The sequence below is a fragment of the Temnothorax americanus genome, unplaced genomic scaffold, assembly GCF_048541705.1.
Source record: "Temnothorax americanus isolate GAGA-0224 unplaced genomic scaffold, ASM4854170v1 Scaffold111, whole genome shotgun sequence".
In the NCBI taxonomy this organism is placed as follows: domain Eukaryota; kingdom Metazoa; phylum Arthropoda; class Insecta; order Hymenoptera; family Formicidae; genus Temnothorax; species Temnothorax americanus.
The window spans coordinates 240,333-255,632 of NW_027509244.1; the positions used below are offsets into that span (position 1 = coordinate 240,333).

General features: G+C 30.5%; 1 protein-coding gene and 1 long non-coding RNA gene across 2 annotated transcripts; one reads left to right on the plus strand and one right to left on the minus strand.

Annotated features, from left to right (window-relative positions):
* Positions 1 to 5,284: 5,284 nt before the first annotated feature.
* On the minus strand, positions 5,285 to 10,902 carry LOC143908679 (uncharacterized). Its single transcript, XR_013260211.1, has 3 exons — positions 6,907 to 10,902; positions 6,573 to 6,746; positions 5,285 to 6,222 (listed from the first exon to the last, which is right to left on the minus strand). It is a non-coding gene; the product is annotated as an uncharacterized LOC143908679 (long non-coding RNA).
* A 98-nt stretch (positions 10,903 to 11,000) lies between these two features.
* LOC143908678 (ejaculatory bulb-specific protein 3-like) lies at positions 11,001 to 13,452 on the plus strand. Its single transcript, XM_077426434.1, has 2 exons — positions 11,001 to 11,243; positions 13,103 to 13,452. The coding sequence occupies exons 1-2, from the start codon at positions 11,048 to 11,050 to the stop codon at positions 13,261 to 13,263; spliced, it is 357 nt and encodes a 118-aa protein (XP_077282560.1). The 5' UTR covers positions 11,001 to 11,047; the 3' UTR covers positions 13,264 to 13,452.
* The last annotated feature ends 1,848 nt before the right edge of the window (positions 13,453 to 15,300 follow it).

The window sequence follows — 15,300 nt, forward strand, 5'->3', positions numbered from 1 at the left end:
ACAAATTTTGTATATATTCCTTCCACACTCTGCTAATATCTTGAGGGTCTATTAAAATCTTGTTGTCCTTTGTAATTTTTGTACTGCTTGTTCTTTTAAAGGTATTGGTAATCTCTTTTAATTTTTTGTGGAAGTGGAAGTCATCATGTTTTGCATGCTGCAGTTCTTCGGCTTCTCTACATTGATTCGTCAACCATGAGTTTTTTGTTCTCTAATCTTATGACAAATATTTCGGTGTATCCGGTTGTAGTTTTGTGTATCTTCCTTAGCGTGCCTTCTCTCTTCCATCATGTCGAGAATTTCGGGCGTCATCCACTCCTTCCTGGCTTCTTTTCTTCTGTATTCTAACACCTCTTCGGCGGCCGCGTGAATATTGCTTTTAATGTTCTGCCATTGTTCTTCTATATCTTCCTGTACATTGTTATTGTTATCGCATTTAATGCGCTTATCAAGTTTGTCCCTCAGCTTTTCACGTTTTTGTGCGTTGTAAAGGGAGGAAATATCATATGTCTTGTTTATTCATTCCATTCATTCTATATTATAATTTAATGTTTCTATATTTCAAAATATAGAAACATTATTAAATTATATTATTATAATATTTCATCGAAATTGTTCAAGCTACAATATCATTCAATATCAAACATTTATTCATGCATAATCCATGGAAGGTCACGTAGTATTAATACCACGTGACACTTCCATGGTTCTCTATCACCGCAGTTAATCTTTGGGGCATAGATTGCACTAAGTTTTGGAATAACGCGGGCCTTGCGCGGAAACCCTCCCACACATCAAGAACGTGTTGCGCAAGTTCCTCGCGTGTACGCCGAATTCGTGGAATCCACTCTTGAACAATTATGTCTTAAAGATTTTCGATCACATTCATATCCGGAGATTTGGCTGACCAATCCAACGTCTTAAGGTTGGGTTGTGTGGCCAACCAATCCTGAACCAATCTCGATCGATGCACTCCTGAATTGTCTTGAACAAAATTAACACGATGAGGTACACCAGGAAATGTTTCCGCAACGTACGGCATCATCACAGTAGACAATATGTTCACATACTCCTCACCGTTCATACGTGGTGTGGTGCGTACCAACGGTCCAGGGCCGCGCGAGGTCATGCACCCTTAAAACACTAATGTGATGCGGCCACTTCGTTAGCGGAAATACACATTATTCTCATCGTACCTCGTGCCTTTTGTTCTCCACAATGTCACACGTCTAAATTCATCCGTTGAGAATACTTTTTCACCAGAGAAAATAGTATTCTTCCATTCATTCTCCCAAGGCAAATGTTCTAAGGCAAAAGCTATCCGTTGGTTTTTGTGATTTTCCGTTAGAGTTTGCTTTTGAGCAGAGATACGACGGTGATATCCCTGTTCTCGCCATATACGCCGAACAGTTTCCGCGGAACAATTAAAATTATTTTCCACTACCGTCTGTTGTGCTGACCGGAATCCGTTCGCTTGAATCAAAATTGTGGAGAAATTCGTTGTCTTCAGCGGAAGTACGTCGCGGTCGACCTGGTATGGGTCGTGGGTTTACATGCCCTTTTACTTCCATTTGTTGCTGTAAAAAATAAAATACAATAAATACGATAAATACGATTCACATTATGGGATGATCTCAGGTTACATTGATAACTATGCGTTTGTATGAACAACGGAACAATCAAAAGACGTACCGCGCCACGGTTTAATTTAGCTTAGGGGATAAAAGACCTTATCGTCATACTTTTATTTGCACACATCTCCATAAACTATTAATTTTCCAACGATAACCGTAATATATAATTGTAATGCATTTGATTGTAGCTGTATTTAAGAATTTAATATGTGATTATGCGACATTGGAACGTGATGAATATATCAAATATATTTCCAAATGTTTGTTTTGACGACGTATTTTCTAGTTTTTGATAATTAATTATGATAATAATAAGTTATTGATAATAATAAGTTTTTATTTATATTTCTATTTAATAAAGTGGAATTTGCAAAGAGTAATAAGTTTTATTTACTCCTTCTTCCATGACAGGTTTTCCTTAAGATTATCATTTGCCATTGCATTATTTGCATTTGCACTTAGCACGTAATAAAGATAACGCAGTAGCAAATTATACTTACTAGTAAACGCGATACTCTTTTCGTTCGCTGGAACACCGTGAAAAAGCTGCATAAATTCTTCTAACGTGTCTATCGAATTTAATCTAGTCGTTAAATCAAGCGATATCTAAAAAATAAATTATTATAATATATATAATAGTATATAAAATAAAGAGACACAGTAGTGTGAACATTATAAAGCACATACATACTTTACTACCAATCAGATGGCAGTAAATTATGTGTAATATATATCACAAAAATTCGAAATTGTACTAATAGTTAGAATTATTAATACAAACAAAATGTTACAAAAATATTTAAAAATAACAAAAAATTAAAAATTGTCCAAAGATTTTTAGAAATAATAATACGTAAAAATAATATAAAATCTTATTTTAAAAGTTATATTTCTTGCGCTTGATTTGAAACAGATTATTTCGATGTTTCAACGTTAACAGAATATGTATTAATTTATACTCACAATATAAAAATAGTTTCAGCTAACTATAATAAATAAATGTAAAGCATACACAGTGAAAAATAATAAGAATCCGATACGTATATGGAACCTGTGTTTATAATATATTATACCTCGTCAAGTTCTTTAACAACGATAGAAATACATAATATTTTTCAATATTGCGACTAAAATAAGTGATCTACAAAAGTGATACAAAATATTCATAAATCATACATCATATTTTGAAAAATTAATTTATTTAAAATAGACGAAAATATATGCAATGTATAAGATAATAAAAAAAATTATGAACAATATTAAATTTTGAAGATTCAACAAAAATACAATTTTTATTCTATAGATAGTAAAAACTACTGTTTAGAGATAAAGCTTTTTACTACAAAGCGACGCCATTATTTCATGTCTTTTCTTCAAAGTCTATCAACGATTATAATAAAAATTTATATTGAAATTTAAGTATACTATTAGCAAATAATACTATTCCATAATGTCTACAAAGTATTATATATTCAATTTCAAAAATTTATTCGCTCTATATCAAATATAATAAACCAAAGTACATTTAGTGCGTTTATAAAAGACATTTTACGAAGGATATTTAACAACATCAAATCTATAATACTATATAAATTATTGGTAATTATTTACAATAATTAACACAGCTCGAATTACTTTGACCTTGACATATGTTGTCAAGGTCACCCTCCTGAGTGACCTTCAGAAGGTTTTAGCGGTCATTGTTTATTAAAAAGTTATAAACAAAAAAAGTTTGAAAAATATAGCAGTTATTTTAAGTATTAGAAGGCATAAATGACTAATATATATGTCGAAATAGTTCACACATATACTTTTCACGCGAGACGAGTTGTCACATGGTTCGTGGCGCGCTTTACAAGTTCGTATATATATACCGGGTGGGGAAAAAGTCCGGAACCGGTGAAATATCTCGAAAACAAGACATTTTAGGAAAAAACGTTTTATACAAAAGTTGTTTGGCTCGAAGGAGCATATAAGGTGGTGCCATTGGTTTCACCTTGGATGGTCGTTTAAAGCTCACGTGAACGACACCTTTAATTTCTTAAATGAAAACCTCTATATTTCAATGCATATTCTTGTAGCTAATCTTGAGAGCTTTTCAAAACACTATAATAAAGTATTTTTTCATTAAGAACTTTTGGAATTATAAGGCTTGAAAGTTCTATAGTATTTTGACATAAAATACAAAATATCTTGTAAAACATTAAGTTTTCGGTAATTTTACTTTAACACTTTTATGTACAAAATAATGAGACAAATCAATTGGTATAAAAAAGGCATAGTTGCTTTTAAGAAAAAGTATGCAAATGCATGTTGCAAATTACATATTTTTTCTTAAAGGAAATATGCCTTTTTTACACCAATTGATTCGTCTCATTATTCTGTGCATAAGTGTTAAGGTAACATTACCAAAAACTTAATGTTTTACAAGATACTTTGTATTTTATGTCAAAATACTAGAACTTTTAAGCCTTATAATTCCAAAACTTCTTAATAAAAAAATACTTTATTATAGTATTTTGAAAAGCTCTCGAGATTAGCTACAAGAATATGCATTGAAAAATAGGGGTTTCCATTTAAGAAATTAAAGGTGTTGTTCACGTAAGCTTTAAACGACGATCCAAGGTGGCACCATCTTATGTGCCCCTTTGAGCCAAACAACTTTTGTATAAAACGTTTTTTCCTAAAATGTCTTGTTTTCGAGATATTTCACCGGTTCCGGACTTTTTCTCCACCCGGTATATATATATATATATATATATATATATATATAGGTATATTATATGTACCGGCTGTCTCAGACCACCCGTATCACCCGATTTATTCGTAAACGCAACATTTTAGAGAAAAATGTTCCAGACCAAAGTTGTATGGTTCCAAGGGGTACATAAGATGGTGTCATTAGTTTCACCTTAAATAGTTGCTTGAAGGTCACGTAAAGGTCACCTTCAATTTTTTAAATACCGCCAACCTACTTGGAATTAGTAAGGTCCGATGAAGAAGTTTAAAAATAAAAAAGCAATGTAACAACAAATAGCAGAAGATTTAAAAGCAACTCTTGGTATTAAAAAAACATATATTCAATGCGAAAATCGCTACAAAACTATACTTAAAAGAAAACGCGTTTCTGATAAAAATAATTCCACTTCTGGGTCAAAAAGAATGAAAGTAAATTTTGAAAATGAAATAAAAAAGATTGCTGCTATAGATGATAATGTACAACCAGAAATATTACAAAGTGCAAACAAAGTTGTGATTAATGTTAAAGATACTCCACAAACATCTAACGTTAAAAAAATAATAAAGATTCAAGTTTAGCACAGACTTTATTAAAGATTCATAACGAAAAAGAGGCTAAAAGACAAGAAAGGCATGAAGAAAAAATGAAATTATTAAAAAGTTTTTTTGAAAAAGAAAATAATAATTCATAAAAAAGATAATTACTCATTTTGTAATGTTAATTACTTATTATTTTGCAGTATTAATTACATATTATTTTATAATTCTGATTACGTATATTATTTTGTAATGTTGAAAAAAAGTATTCATGAAAGATAATATATTTGTATTTGTTGATGATAAACATAATTATAGTAACGTATATGTATATTATTATACTACATTTTATCATATATTGTAACACAATAATAGGAAGTTTTTGAAAGACAGTATCGTAAAAACTCCTTAATATTATGACTTATGTATAACGCAATAATACTAAACATGCAATAATAATTCTAATAGCTGAAAGTTATGTTTACTATGTAATATTTAATTTATGCAAAAATATGTGCAAATACTTTGTTTAATATACTTAAAAATATAAAAATAAAATAAATATTTTTGCTATACTATGCTATTATTATACTTCTTATTAGATTATAGAGATTATAGATTATAGAGTTAAACACAAATTTATGTAAAATGAAACGTAATAAACGTCACAAGTTTAGAAAATCGAATTATGACAATAATTGACATAGCCGATTCCTTTTTTCTTCACCTTTAATTCTATTTATCATCTCTATTAATTTCTTCAAAATTTTCAATATTTACAATGTCTACTTCTTCCATGAAATCATCCAAATTATCTTTATAATAAATACATAAATTATGGAGTGTACAGCAAGCTAGAATGAATTTACAGCTACGTTGAACTGTATTAAAATATAATCTAATTAACTATCTAAATCTTGTTTTTAGTAAACAAAAAACATTTTCTATTTTTACTCTACAAACAGAGAACTTGTAATTAAAATTTCTTTGTTGTTCTGTCAAAGTTCCATAATCTCTGTAAGGAGTTATAAAGGGGATAGGCAGCATCGCCTAATATATGCCACTCATCTCCACATGTTTCTGGCAATATAGTACTTATGAATGATAATTTAAAGATACGTGCATCATGCACTTTACTGGGTGGTCCTGTAAAAACATCGAAAAACATCTTATCCGCATCACATATTGCCTGTAACGTTAAAGATGGCATATCGTGCCGATTCACATATGTTGACTTGATTTTGTGAGCAGGTGGACGTATTGAGATATATGTTCCATCTATACATCCCAGGATTCCAGGAAAACCATTTATCTATAAATAAAAATAAACAATTAGATCTCAATAAATAAGAAATATCAGATTAACATTGTAAAATATTGATTTTGTGTATCTTATGAACGTTCTTACATAATATTTTATATCTACATATTTCTAAATTGTTACTTCATAATATTATATTTCCGAATATTTCAAAAATGTTTTAGAAATATTACTTTAAGTAAATAATATTTTTTTTATAATATTACTTTAAGTAAATGTTTACTATAATGCTGTATACAACATTAAAAACTACATATTTGTGCGTACACACACGTACACACACACATACACAATACGCACCAACACTAAAAATATATTATTTATTTATTTTTCTTTCTTACACTTTCAAACTTTCTGGATATTTTTTTTTTTTCAATGTCTGAGGAAATTTTATTATTGATTTTGCTATGTCATTTAAGAAATCCATAATATTGTCACTGTTGTTATGAAATGTGGATTCTGCCATATTAAATCTGCCAGCAACGTCTCTGATGCTGACTTTGTTACTTGCAAACCTTTAATACAGAAATATTTATGAAAAAAATTAAATGTAATTTAAATATATCATCTCTCTTATATATTGTAAAACTATGTAAAAAAATCTGATTTTATTTTATAGTATTATAATTGCATATATTTGTACAACAAACATATTGCTTTTTGATAATTTGTTACCATAAAAATGCTAATAATTTTTGATCACTTGAAATTATATTATCGGCAGCATTGTGAAAAAAATTGTGATTCTTCATATAAATTTTTTAATTTTGCATATGTGCTGCGTTGTAGTCGAAAGTTTCTCTGAAACTATAACATATATAACATCTATTATAACTAATTATTATATTTATTATATTTATATATATATATATATATATTTATATTTACACTTATTATATTTATTATAACTTATAATTTATTATTTTATATTATATTTATTTATTTATTTATATATAAGTATTTTTTGCAATATACATTTTATAAGGGCAGTTATTATCAAGTAAAATTACATACTTCTCTATCGGAATATTCATTTACTACATCCACATAATTTTTTACTTTTAGTCTTTCCTCCCTTATATGATTTAAAACTAAATTTTCTATTTCATCATTCTACTACTCGTTTCCAATAATTCCATATAACGAATACTGTTTTATCCATTTTAAATTTCGTGGTTAAATACTCGGTGACACCAAACCGCACCACCAAAAATTTCAGTGCAATAAAGTTTGCCCTCATCCAGTTTGCTTTGTTTGTCCGAATACGAATTTAGCATTATATCGGGGCAGTTTTTTTTCGTCGAATACGATACAAAAGTCGCATGATAGTAGTGCAACACAATCGAATACGATGATTTCACTCTACTGGGGCAGAGGGCGGCAGCCGAATGTGTGGCACCGAAAAAGTTTGCACTCAGTGCGCACTAGTGCAAGGTGCCGAATTCGCTAGCAAAACTTCCTTAAGCAATTTTTTACCTAAAGGAACATTTTTTAAATGTGTACCATTAAATTTGCTTGAAAATTTTAATTTATTGTTGAAAATTGCCTTTGAAAAAAAAAATGTCGAGTATGCCCCGTCACCCCTTCACCTTTCAATAAATTGAATTTGTTAGTGTAACTATTTTTTAAACAAGCAAATAGATTATTAAATACAAAATCAAAGCATTTCAAAGTATTTAATTAAAGGAGATATGAAATAATAAAAATTGTGCTCATTTTTCTTGTAAAAAGTTTATTATTCAATATATTGTTACATTTTTTGCTCTGGACAAAATAAATCATACACTTTTAGAAGTAATAATTAATAAACAAATAAAATTAATTCTAATGGTGCTTAGTATATACTTGGTGTGACCGCCCGTAGCTTCCAGTCGGCGAGGCATACTCTCGACTAATTTCTTCAAGTATTCAAGATCAATTTTCTCCAGGCCTTCTGGAATGCTGCATAGTACGATGTCTTGTCAGTTACGTTCGTTTTATCCACGTTTCTGTCCAAATAAGCCCACAGATTTTTAATGGAATTTTAATCTGGTGATTGTGGCGCCATTCGAGCAGTTTTACTTTATTAGATTTGAAAAAGGCAGTGGTTTTCTTTGCCTTATGCTTTGGGTCATTTTCTTGCTGGGAGATAAAGTTGTTTTTTAAATCCAATTTCAAAACAGATTCTTCTAAATTCTCGCACAATATATCGATATATCGATATATCTTTTCTGCCGTTATAATGCCTTCAATTTCGAGCTAAATTACCGATACCAAACCATGCAAAGCACCCCCATACCGTGATATTATCGCCTCCGTTTTACTGTTTTCTGAATATTTACTTCTTTGAGATCAGTATTGTGCTCTGATGTGAGTAAGTTTGAGTTATTCGGACAAAAATAGCGGTCTACGGTGTGGCAAAAACTTCGGAGAATATTATTTCCTTCTTCTTTCAACCCCTCAAATAAGGTAGCATATTTCACACTTTTACAGGTTCCCATCGAGAGCAAAAACTGGCGACTTTTACACCCCCTCCTTTCAAGTTATAAGCTTGTAAAGGTTTATCTAGGTCATCCTACTGTATAATACGCGCAACGTCACGCGGTATATCTTTTTCTTTTATTCGCATATTATTGTTTTCTCACTCTTCGTATACCACATTTATTCTATCTTTCACTGGCTCACTATCGCATTTTTGTTATCTCTTTTTCAGCATATAGTACGTAACATTTCTCGTAAACACGCACACAGTTCATTTTTTACTCGTGCACTCACTCGTTTTCAGGTATAATCCTGATCTCCTCTCCGACCACCTGCTCGCGTGACGAGCGCAAAAATTTTAGCATTTCGTTTTGGATCGTGAGTTAGCCACCCCAGACTCCAAGTTAAAATTCGATTCGTGAAGAGTTACTTACTATCAAAAGAGTAAAAAAATTTTGTTAACAAATTTTGTATTTTTTCAAAAAAATCAGTAACTTTTAAACTATTGATTTTCGAAGATAGATCCATATGGACCTGTATATCCTATAGGATCTTTTGCGTCACATCAAGCAATAACAAATGATATATCTTTTGAAAGAGTTTACGCACAGTTTTTGTAGTAAATACTTTTGGATAAATGTGTGTGTATTTTCTCTAAATTCTCTAATTTTTCCAATAATTCTAATTTCTTTAAATTTCTCTAATCTCTTCCACAAAAAAAAGAAGTTGTAAAATATGGACAACTAAACATATCTTACAACTAGATTTGTTATGGTAACTAATTTTTTTCCCGTGTCGAAGAGCATAGTCGGACCGACTTCTGAGAAAAAGCATGAAAAAGACTGTTTATTTATAAAAAATTTATCTATTTACAAAGTACGACTAATTCTTATTTAATCAAATTATCTAATAGCATATAGGATTTTCTACAATAATATTCACCTATGAAATTACACGTTTTAATTTTGCATTTTTTTACATATTACAAGACTGCAAAATATTTCGGGAAGTATAATTAATGACGATTTAGCTGACAAAACGATCAGATAATATGATATTTTTTATAGATAAATATTAAATTAATGATTTATCAAGACTATTTCTTTGCAAAATAAATCCTATAAAAAATAGTGACGTAAATAACACTTTTAATATGATAATATAATTTTAAACTTTTAAGACTATAATTTAAGACTTTTTTTTTTTTTTTTTTTTTTTTTTTTTTTTTTTATCAAGCTCTGATGCGTAAGAAATGAGAAAGAAATTTTTTTTCTGTTGTCTATATACCAAAATACATTTGTCTCGTCTTTTTTCTTCGTGAGCTATTTATTAGTCTACAATGCCTACACATATCGAAAGAAAATCTTTGGTACAGTTTTGCTAATTGGTGGTGTTTAAGATATTGCATGCGAAAAATTCATTTCTTTCGGTAGTGAAAAATAAGAAAAAGATTTATTTTCTCTGATGTAACTATATAATAACTGCAACAAAAAAACAGATATCTTGATTGATTGCGATTCTTAGAATCCTTATTGCACTTTGTATTTTATTCAGGATACTCGTGATTACATATACACGTGGATTTTTTCTTTTTTATTATTACAATATCCAATATGGTATCCAGTTATACAATAATTACTAGCGCGCGGTCACCTTCAAGAAACGTATTTCATTTGACACATAATAATGAAAAAATATGATTAGAAAAATAGGGATTTGAAGATTTATTAGTCGTTTCGCGTCCATGAGAAACTTGTTCATAACTCAGAAATAACTATAACTGCAATGCTTGAACGCTTAAGTATATATATAATTCGTTCGTAAGAGCGAGATTCGAACTAAATCGAAATTACTTATTAACAAACTCATACAAATTTTGAAAATCTGATCTGAGAAATCTATGACGATTATCTATGATGATTCACTTATCTATAATATTTACATTTCTGGCTATAATATTTCTCTTTTTATCTCCCTCCCAATTCTTTAGAATTTCTTTGTGAGATCAACCGCGATAAAACAAGATGCGAATGCAGAAAATAAAAAATTAATTTCTCAGATAAATCTTTAGGGGACAGAAAAAGCATCTACGTAAACGCTTTTTTTGAATTGTGAATCACTCGTGACGCACAACGCTAAGATGAACTCGTCTATACTGGTAAATCCTCTTGTCTCTTTTTTTTCTTTCATTATAATTACAGATATGTCATCATCGAAGTGTGACAACCACGTGTGATGCAATATCCAGTTTAAAAAACAACAATTTTTTGCCGCGGCCAGTCTGTATAAATGGATTTGCTGCTCGGTTATACTAAGTATTTCTATTGCGAGAGTCAGTGCAAAGGTAGAAGAGACGATGGCTCGACTAAGCTTCATTGTGACGATGGTCGCCGTTGCATCGGCGTGTGTATTCGCGGAGGAGAAGTACTCGGGTCGGTACGACGATATCGACCTCAATGAAATTTTGTCAAACGAAAAATTGCGAATCCAATATTACAACTGCTTCATGGACACCGCACCGTGCAAGACCGCAGATGCAAAATTCTTTAAAGGTATATTCTTACGCATAAAACGCCCTACGTTTAATTATGTATTTTTTTTCTTTGCTGTTTTTTTGTTAATGTAAAATCGATTTTCTCTAATGATAGTAGCTGATATATTTGTAGCTTTTGAGTAATTAACGGCTGCTAATGAGGGATCTATGATGAATTGAGTTGGGAATAGGGATTTAATTGTGTATCTTGAAACGAGGTAAAAATTACAAAAGTGGGCATATTTACTGGATTTGGACAAATAAAATTGTAGATACTCTAGTAAGTTTTCTCACTTCCGTAATTTTCACCTCGTTTCAAGGTATACAATCGACTTCCAGAAGTATCATAAAGTAACATTCTTAAATTAATTTCATGTGGAGCAGAATTTTAATTCAAGAATTTCAATTTAAAATAAAAAAAATCTTTTCTTAGCATAAAAATGAATAAACTTAAAAATTGGGGAAGAGTTAATAAAATTGCATTAATTTTGTGCTTTGAACTTGCATTGAGAAAAACATCGATAAAAACCAAACTATCAAAAGAGATTTGTTGTTCAAAAATAGAACTTTCTTTTATTATGTATCGGATGTGCACACACAAGATCATAAATCAGAATCTTAATTATGAGTTTTGCATGCATATCCATAAGGATATATTTAGAGCGCGTATTTCCCGTTTAAATATTCAAGTATCACGACTGTTGGTTACTCGAGAAACATTCTCAGGGCGGTATTCATAGTCGGATCTAATATCTAAGATCATTTTAAGTCTGGTCAAAAGCAGTCTTAAGACTCCGTCCAGCCAATCAAATGACCGTATTAGCAAAACTTAAGACATTACTTAAGACGGTCTTGAAATAAGATCCGACTAGGATAACCGCCCTCAGACACGCATATCTATATGAAAGTTGTCTTTTATAAGACAATTTTTATTTACACTTATAACGTTTATAATTAAGATACATAACATTGCTAAGATAGCCTATAAGGCATTATCAATGTTATGTTATTAATTAATATTTATTATTATAAGTCTATTACAGATGTCTATTAAACATATCTATTATATTATTATAATAGATAACCCTTAAACGTGTAATTTTGCGTAGCACTCTGAGTTTTTTTTAAATAAATAATGACTGCAGCTTATAAGAAATCTTAAAAACTTTGCACATGTGCAAAACCACTAATATATAAATATATATCATTATACTTAATATTTATAATAATAATAATATTCAAATATCGATACATAAAATTATGGAATATCACTTCTAATTCGAGACAATAACAGTGACTTTTAATTGGGATGTAAAAATCATCCAAGGTGATCGTTTATGCAAAAAAATAAGGTGATCGTACATACGTATATATAAAAAAATCTTGTCTGTACAGTACAGGCAAAAGATTTGCTTAATTCTTATTCCGCTATTTGAAAACAACAACAATCTTACAAAACTTGCGACAACAAAATGCTAGAGATAGAATGTTTTAGCAAAAAATTAAATCTGCTTCAGAAAGTTTTACAAACAGATGTTTAATAATAGCATAGTTTTCTGAGAGTATATATTTTCTGAGAATAATTTATACAAACAACAATGAAATTTCCTATTGACTATCGGTTTGAGAGTTCGACGATTTTACTCTCTAATCTTCGAATAAAAAGTCTCTTTAGAAATATGATGGACAAAATATAAACTTCGATCTTTTATCGAAATGCATACGATTTACAGCAATGCTGAAATATATTGCATTTTTAAAATGTCAGACTTTCTGAATATTATTTTTTTCTAATCTTTTCCATTTTTTATGGGCTTTATATAATTTTTGATGTTTTATGTTAAAACGAATAACTATTGAGCTTTCTTGTGGTTTTAGGAGTCATAGGTGAAGCTATGCAAACTCAATGCAGAAGATGCACTGAAAAACAAAAAGTACTTTTGGACCACATGGCCGATTGGTATACAACGAATAAGCCCGACGAATGGAACGCCTTCGTTAGAAAGACCATAGAGGATGCACGAAAGAAAAATGGTTAAAGGACTTGATAATAAATACCGACCAGACTCCGATAAAGGATAATCTTGAAACGACAATCATCTGTAAAGGTGTTGAATCCTTTAGATCTAAAAACTCATTGTTCGGTGAAGAAACTAACGCTGTAATTCTTGCAGTACTGTACTGTAGTGTTATACTGTTAAAATAAAAATATAAAATAAGTATCATAATATATTGTTCTCCTTATTATAATTGTCTTAGCACTTGTAATACGTATTCTTATTTTGTAAGCCCATATCAAAAGACGCGGTAATTAAAGAGATTACATCTTATAATTAATTCACATGCCTAAAAGATGTTCTATTTATTATAGTAAGCAAACTGTCCGCGCAGCATGACAATAAAGTAAATGCACCTACTTGTGACCACCTAAGATTTTCGTATGAATTAATATAAGAGAGGAAAATACTTTAAAGTAATTCCAATCAAAAAGCAATTATACCGAACTCAAGATTAATCATTCTTGTATCGAAAAACTTTTTTTACTCGAGTTTTAAACATAATCTAAATATTAAAAGAGAAATTGCAGATTATGTAAATGGATGCATCAGTGACTGCCTGATTTAATTTTGTATCGATCGGTGATCGTCGTTTCGGTTCAATTAGTGGTATATTGTATTTGATAAAAAAAATCACTCAATAATTGAATTAGTAAGTAAGTAAGTAATTTTTGAAGCCGTGGTCACAAATCGGCATAAAATCAGTATAAATCTATATAAAACACACGATGTGTCAGTTAACCCAGAGCGACAGCGTTGTCGCTCGAGTTTTCTCTCAAGCATACATCGAATATTTTTCCGTTTACTCGTATAAATGCAATTCACACCCATCTAGAAGCGTATGGAGATAAGTATTAATCATTATTTTTTTTTTAAGCAGCAAAATTTACTGCTATGACTAGTTTTCTTGAGCCCGTCACTGATGAATCTATATACGTGTTTTGTTGCATCGCTTTATAACGTTCGCCTATATACTCAAAATCACCAACCTTTCTCGGAACCCACGAATAGCACAATATTCCTTAAGGGGATGCTAAAGCCGTCCAAATTACCGACAATTCATTTCAAAGCTCTTATTTTGAAACGGCTTTACAGATCGCAAAATTCTTTTACAGGAGTAAAGTAGAGGTACTAATGAAGGGTGGGATTGTCAAATAATTAGTAATAATTGAAAAAAATTTTAAAATGCTGTCACCTCAAAACCTTATTTTCTGATATAAACAGTTGTATACGTAATATGTACGAAATTAAACTTTCCCACCCTTCAGAAGACGTGCACAAACAATAACGTACCTTTGAAATTGAGATTGAAAGCCTGGAATAAAAATGAGAGCTTTGAAACGATCGTGTATATTTTTCACAAAAATATTCACGCAGAGCAGCAATTATGTCACAGCAGTAGTTCACGGATCTTGCGAGAGATGGCGAGATGGCGCACGCAGCTGTGGGCAGTTTCGGGGTTGGCTACATTGCAGGACAGATATATGATACAGATATCTCGTTAGGCATTTTTACATTTTTTGCAATTATTACTAATTATTTTACAATCCCACCCTTCATTAGTACCTAAACTTTACTCCGAAAAGGGGGGCGACAGAAGCCGGGCAAAAAAAGAGCGAAAGAAGGGGGAAGAAGCGAGGCAACACAATTTAAAAATTAAAACCCAAAACCCAAGACCAAACACCCTGTAAAAGGATTTTGGATCTATACCGTTTCAAAGAACGACTTTGAAAGATATGGGGCCCGATTTTCTATCTACAAAAGTATCGTAAACTTGCTCTAAAAAGAAAAGCTGCAAGCTTATTGGCTACAAAAAGTGCGACAGAGAGCAAAACAATTTTCAGCCCGTTAGAGAGTGTTTGCGAATTTTCCGTTAGAGAATGGGCCCCGTGGTAAGATATTGTTAGGAATTTTAATTTTTTTTAATTATTTCAATTTTTTTACAACCCCCCTTTATTAGTACCTAAACTTTACTCCGTAAAAGGATTTTTGCGATTATGAAGCGTTTCAAAGAAAAGT

What these genes read in the sequence shown, in the direction of transcription:
- LOC143908678 (XM_077426434.1), top strand. Translation starts at nt 11,048, where the DNA reads ATGGCTCGACTAAGCTTCATTGTGACGATGGTCGCCGTTGCATCGGCG. An exon ending in AGATGCAAAATTCTTTAAAG is followed by an intron (nt 11,244 to 13,102) that starts GTATATTCTTAC and finishes TTGTGGTTTTAG; the next exon opens with GAGTCATAGGTGAAGCTATG.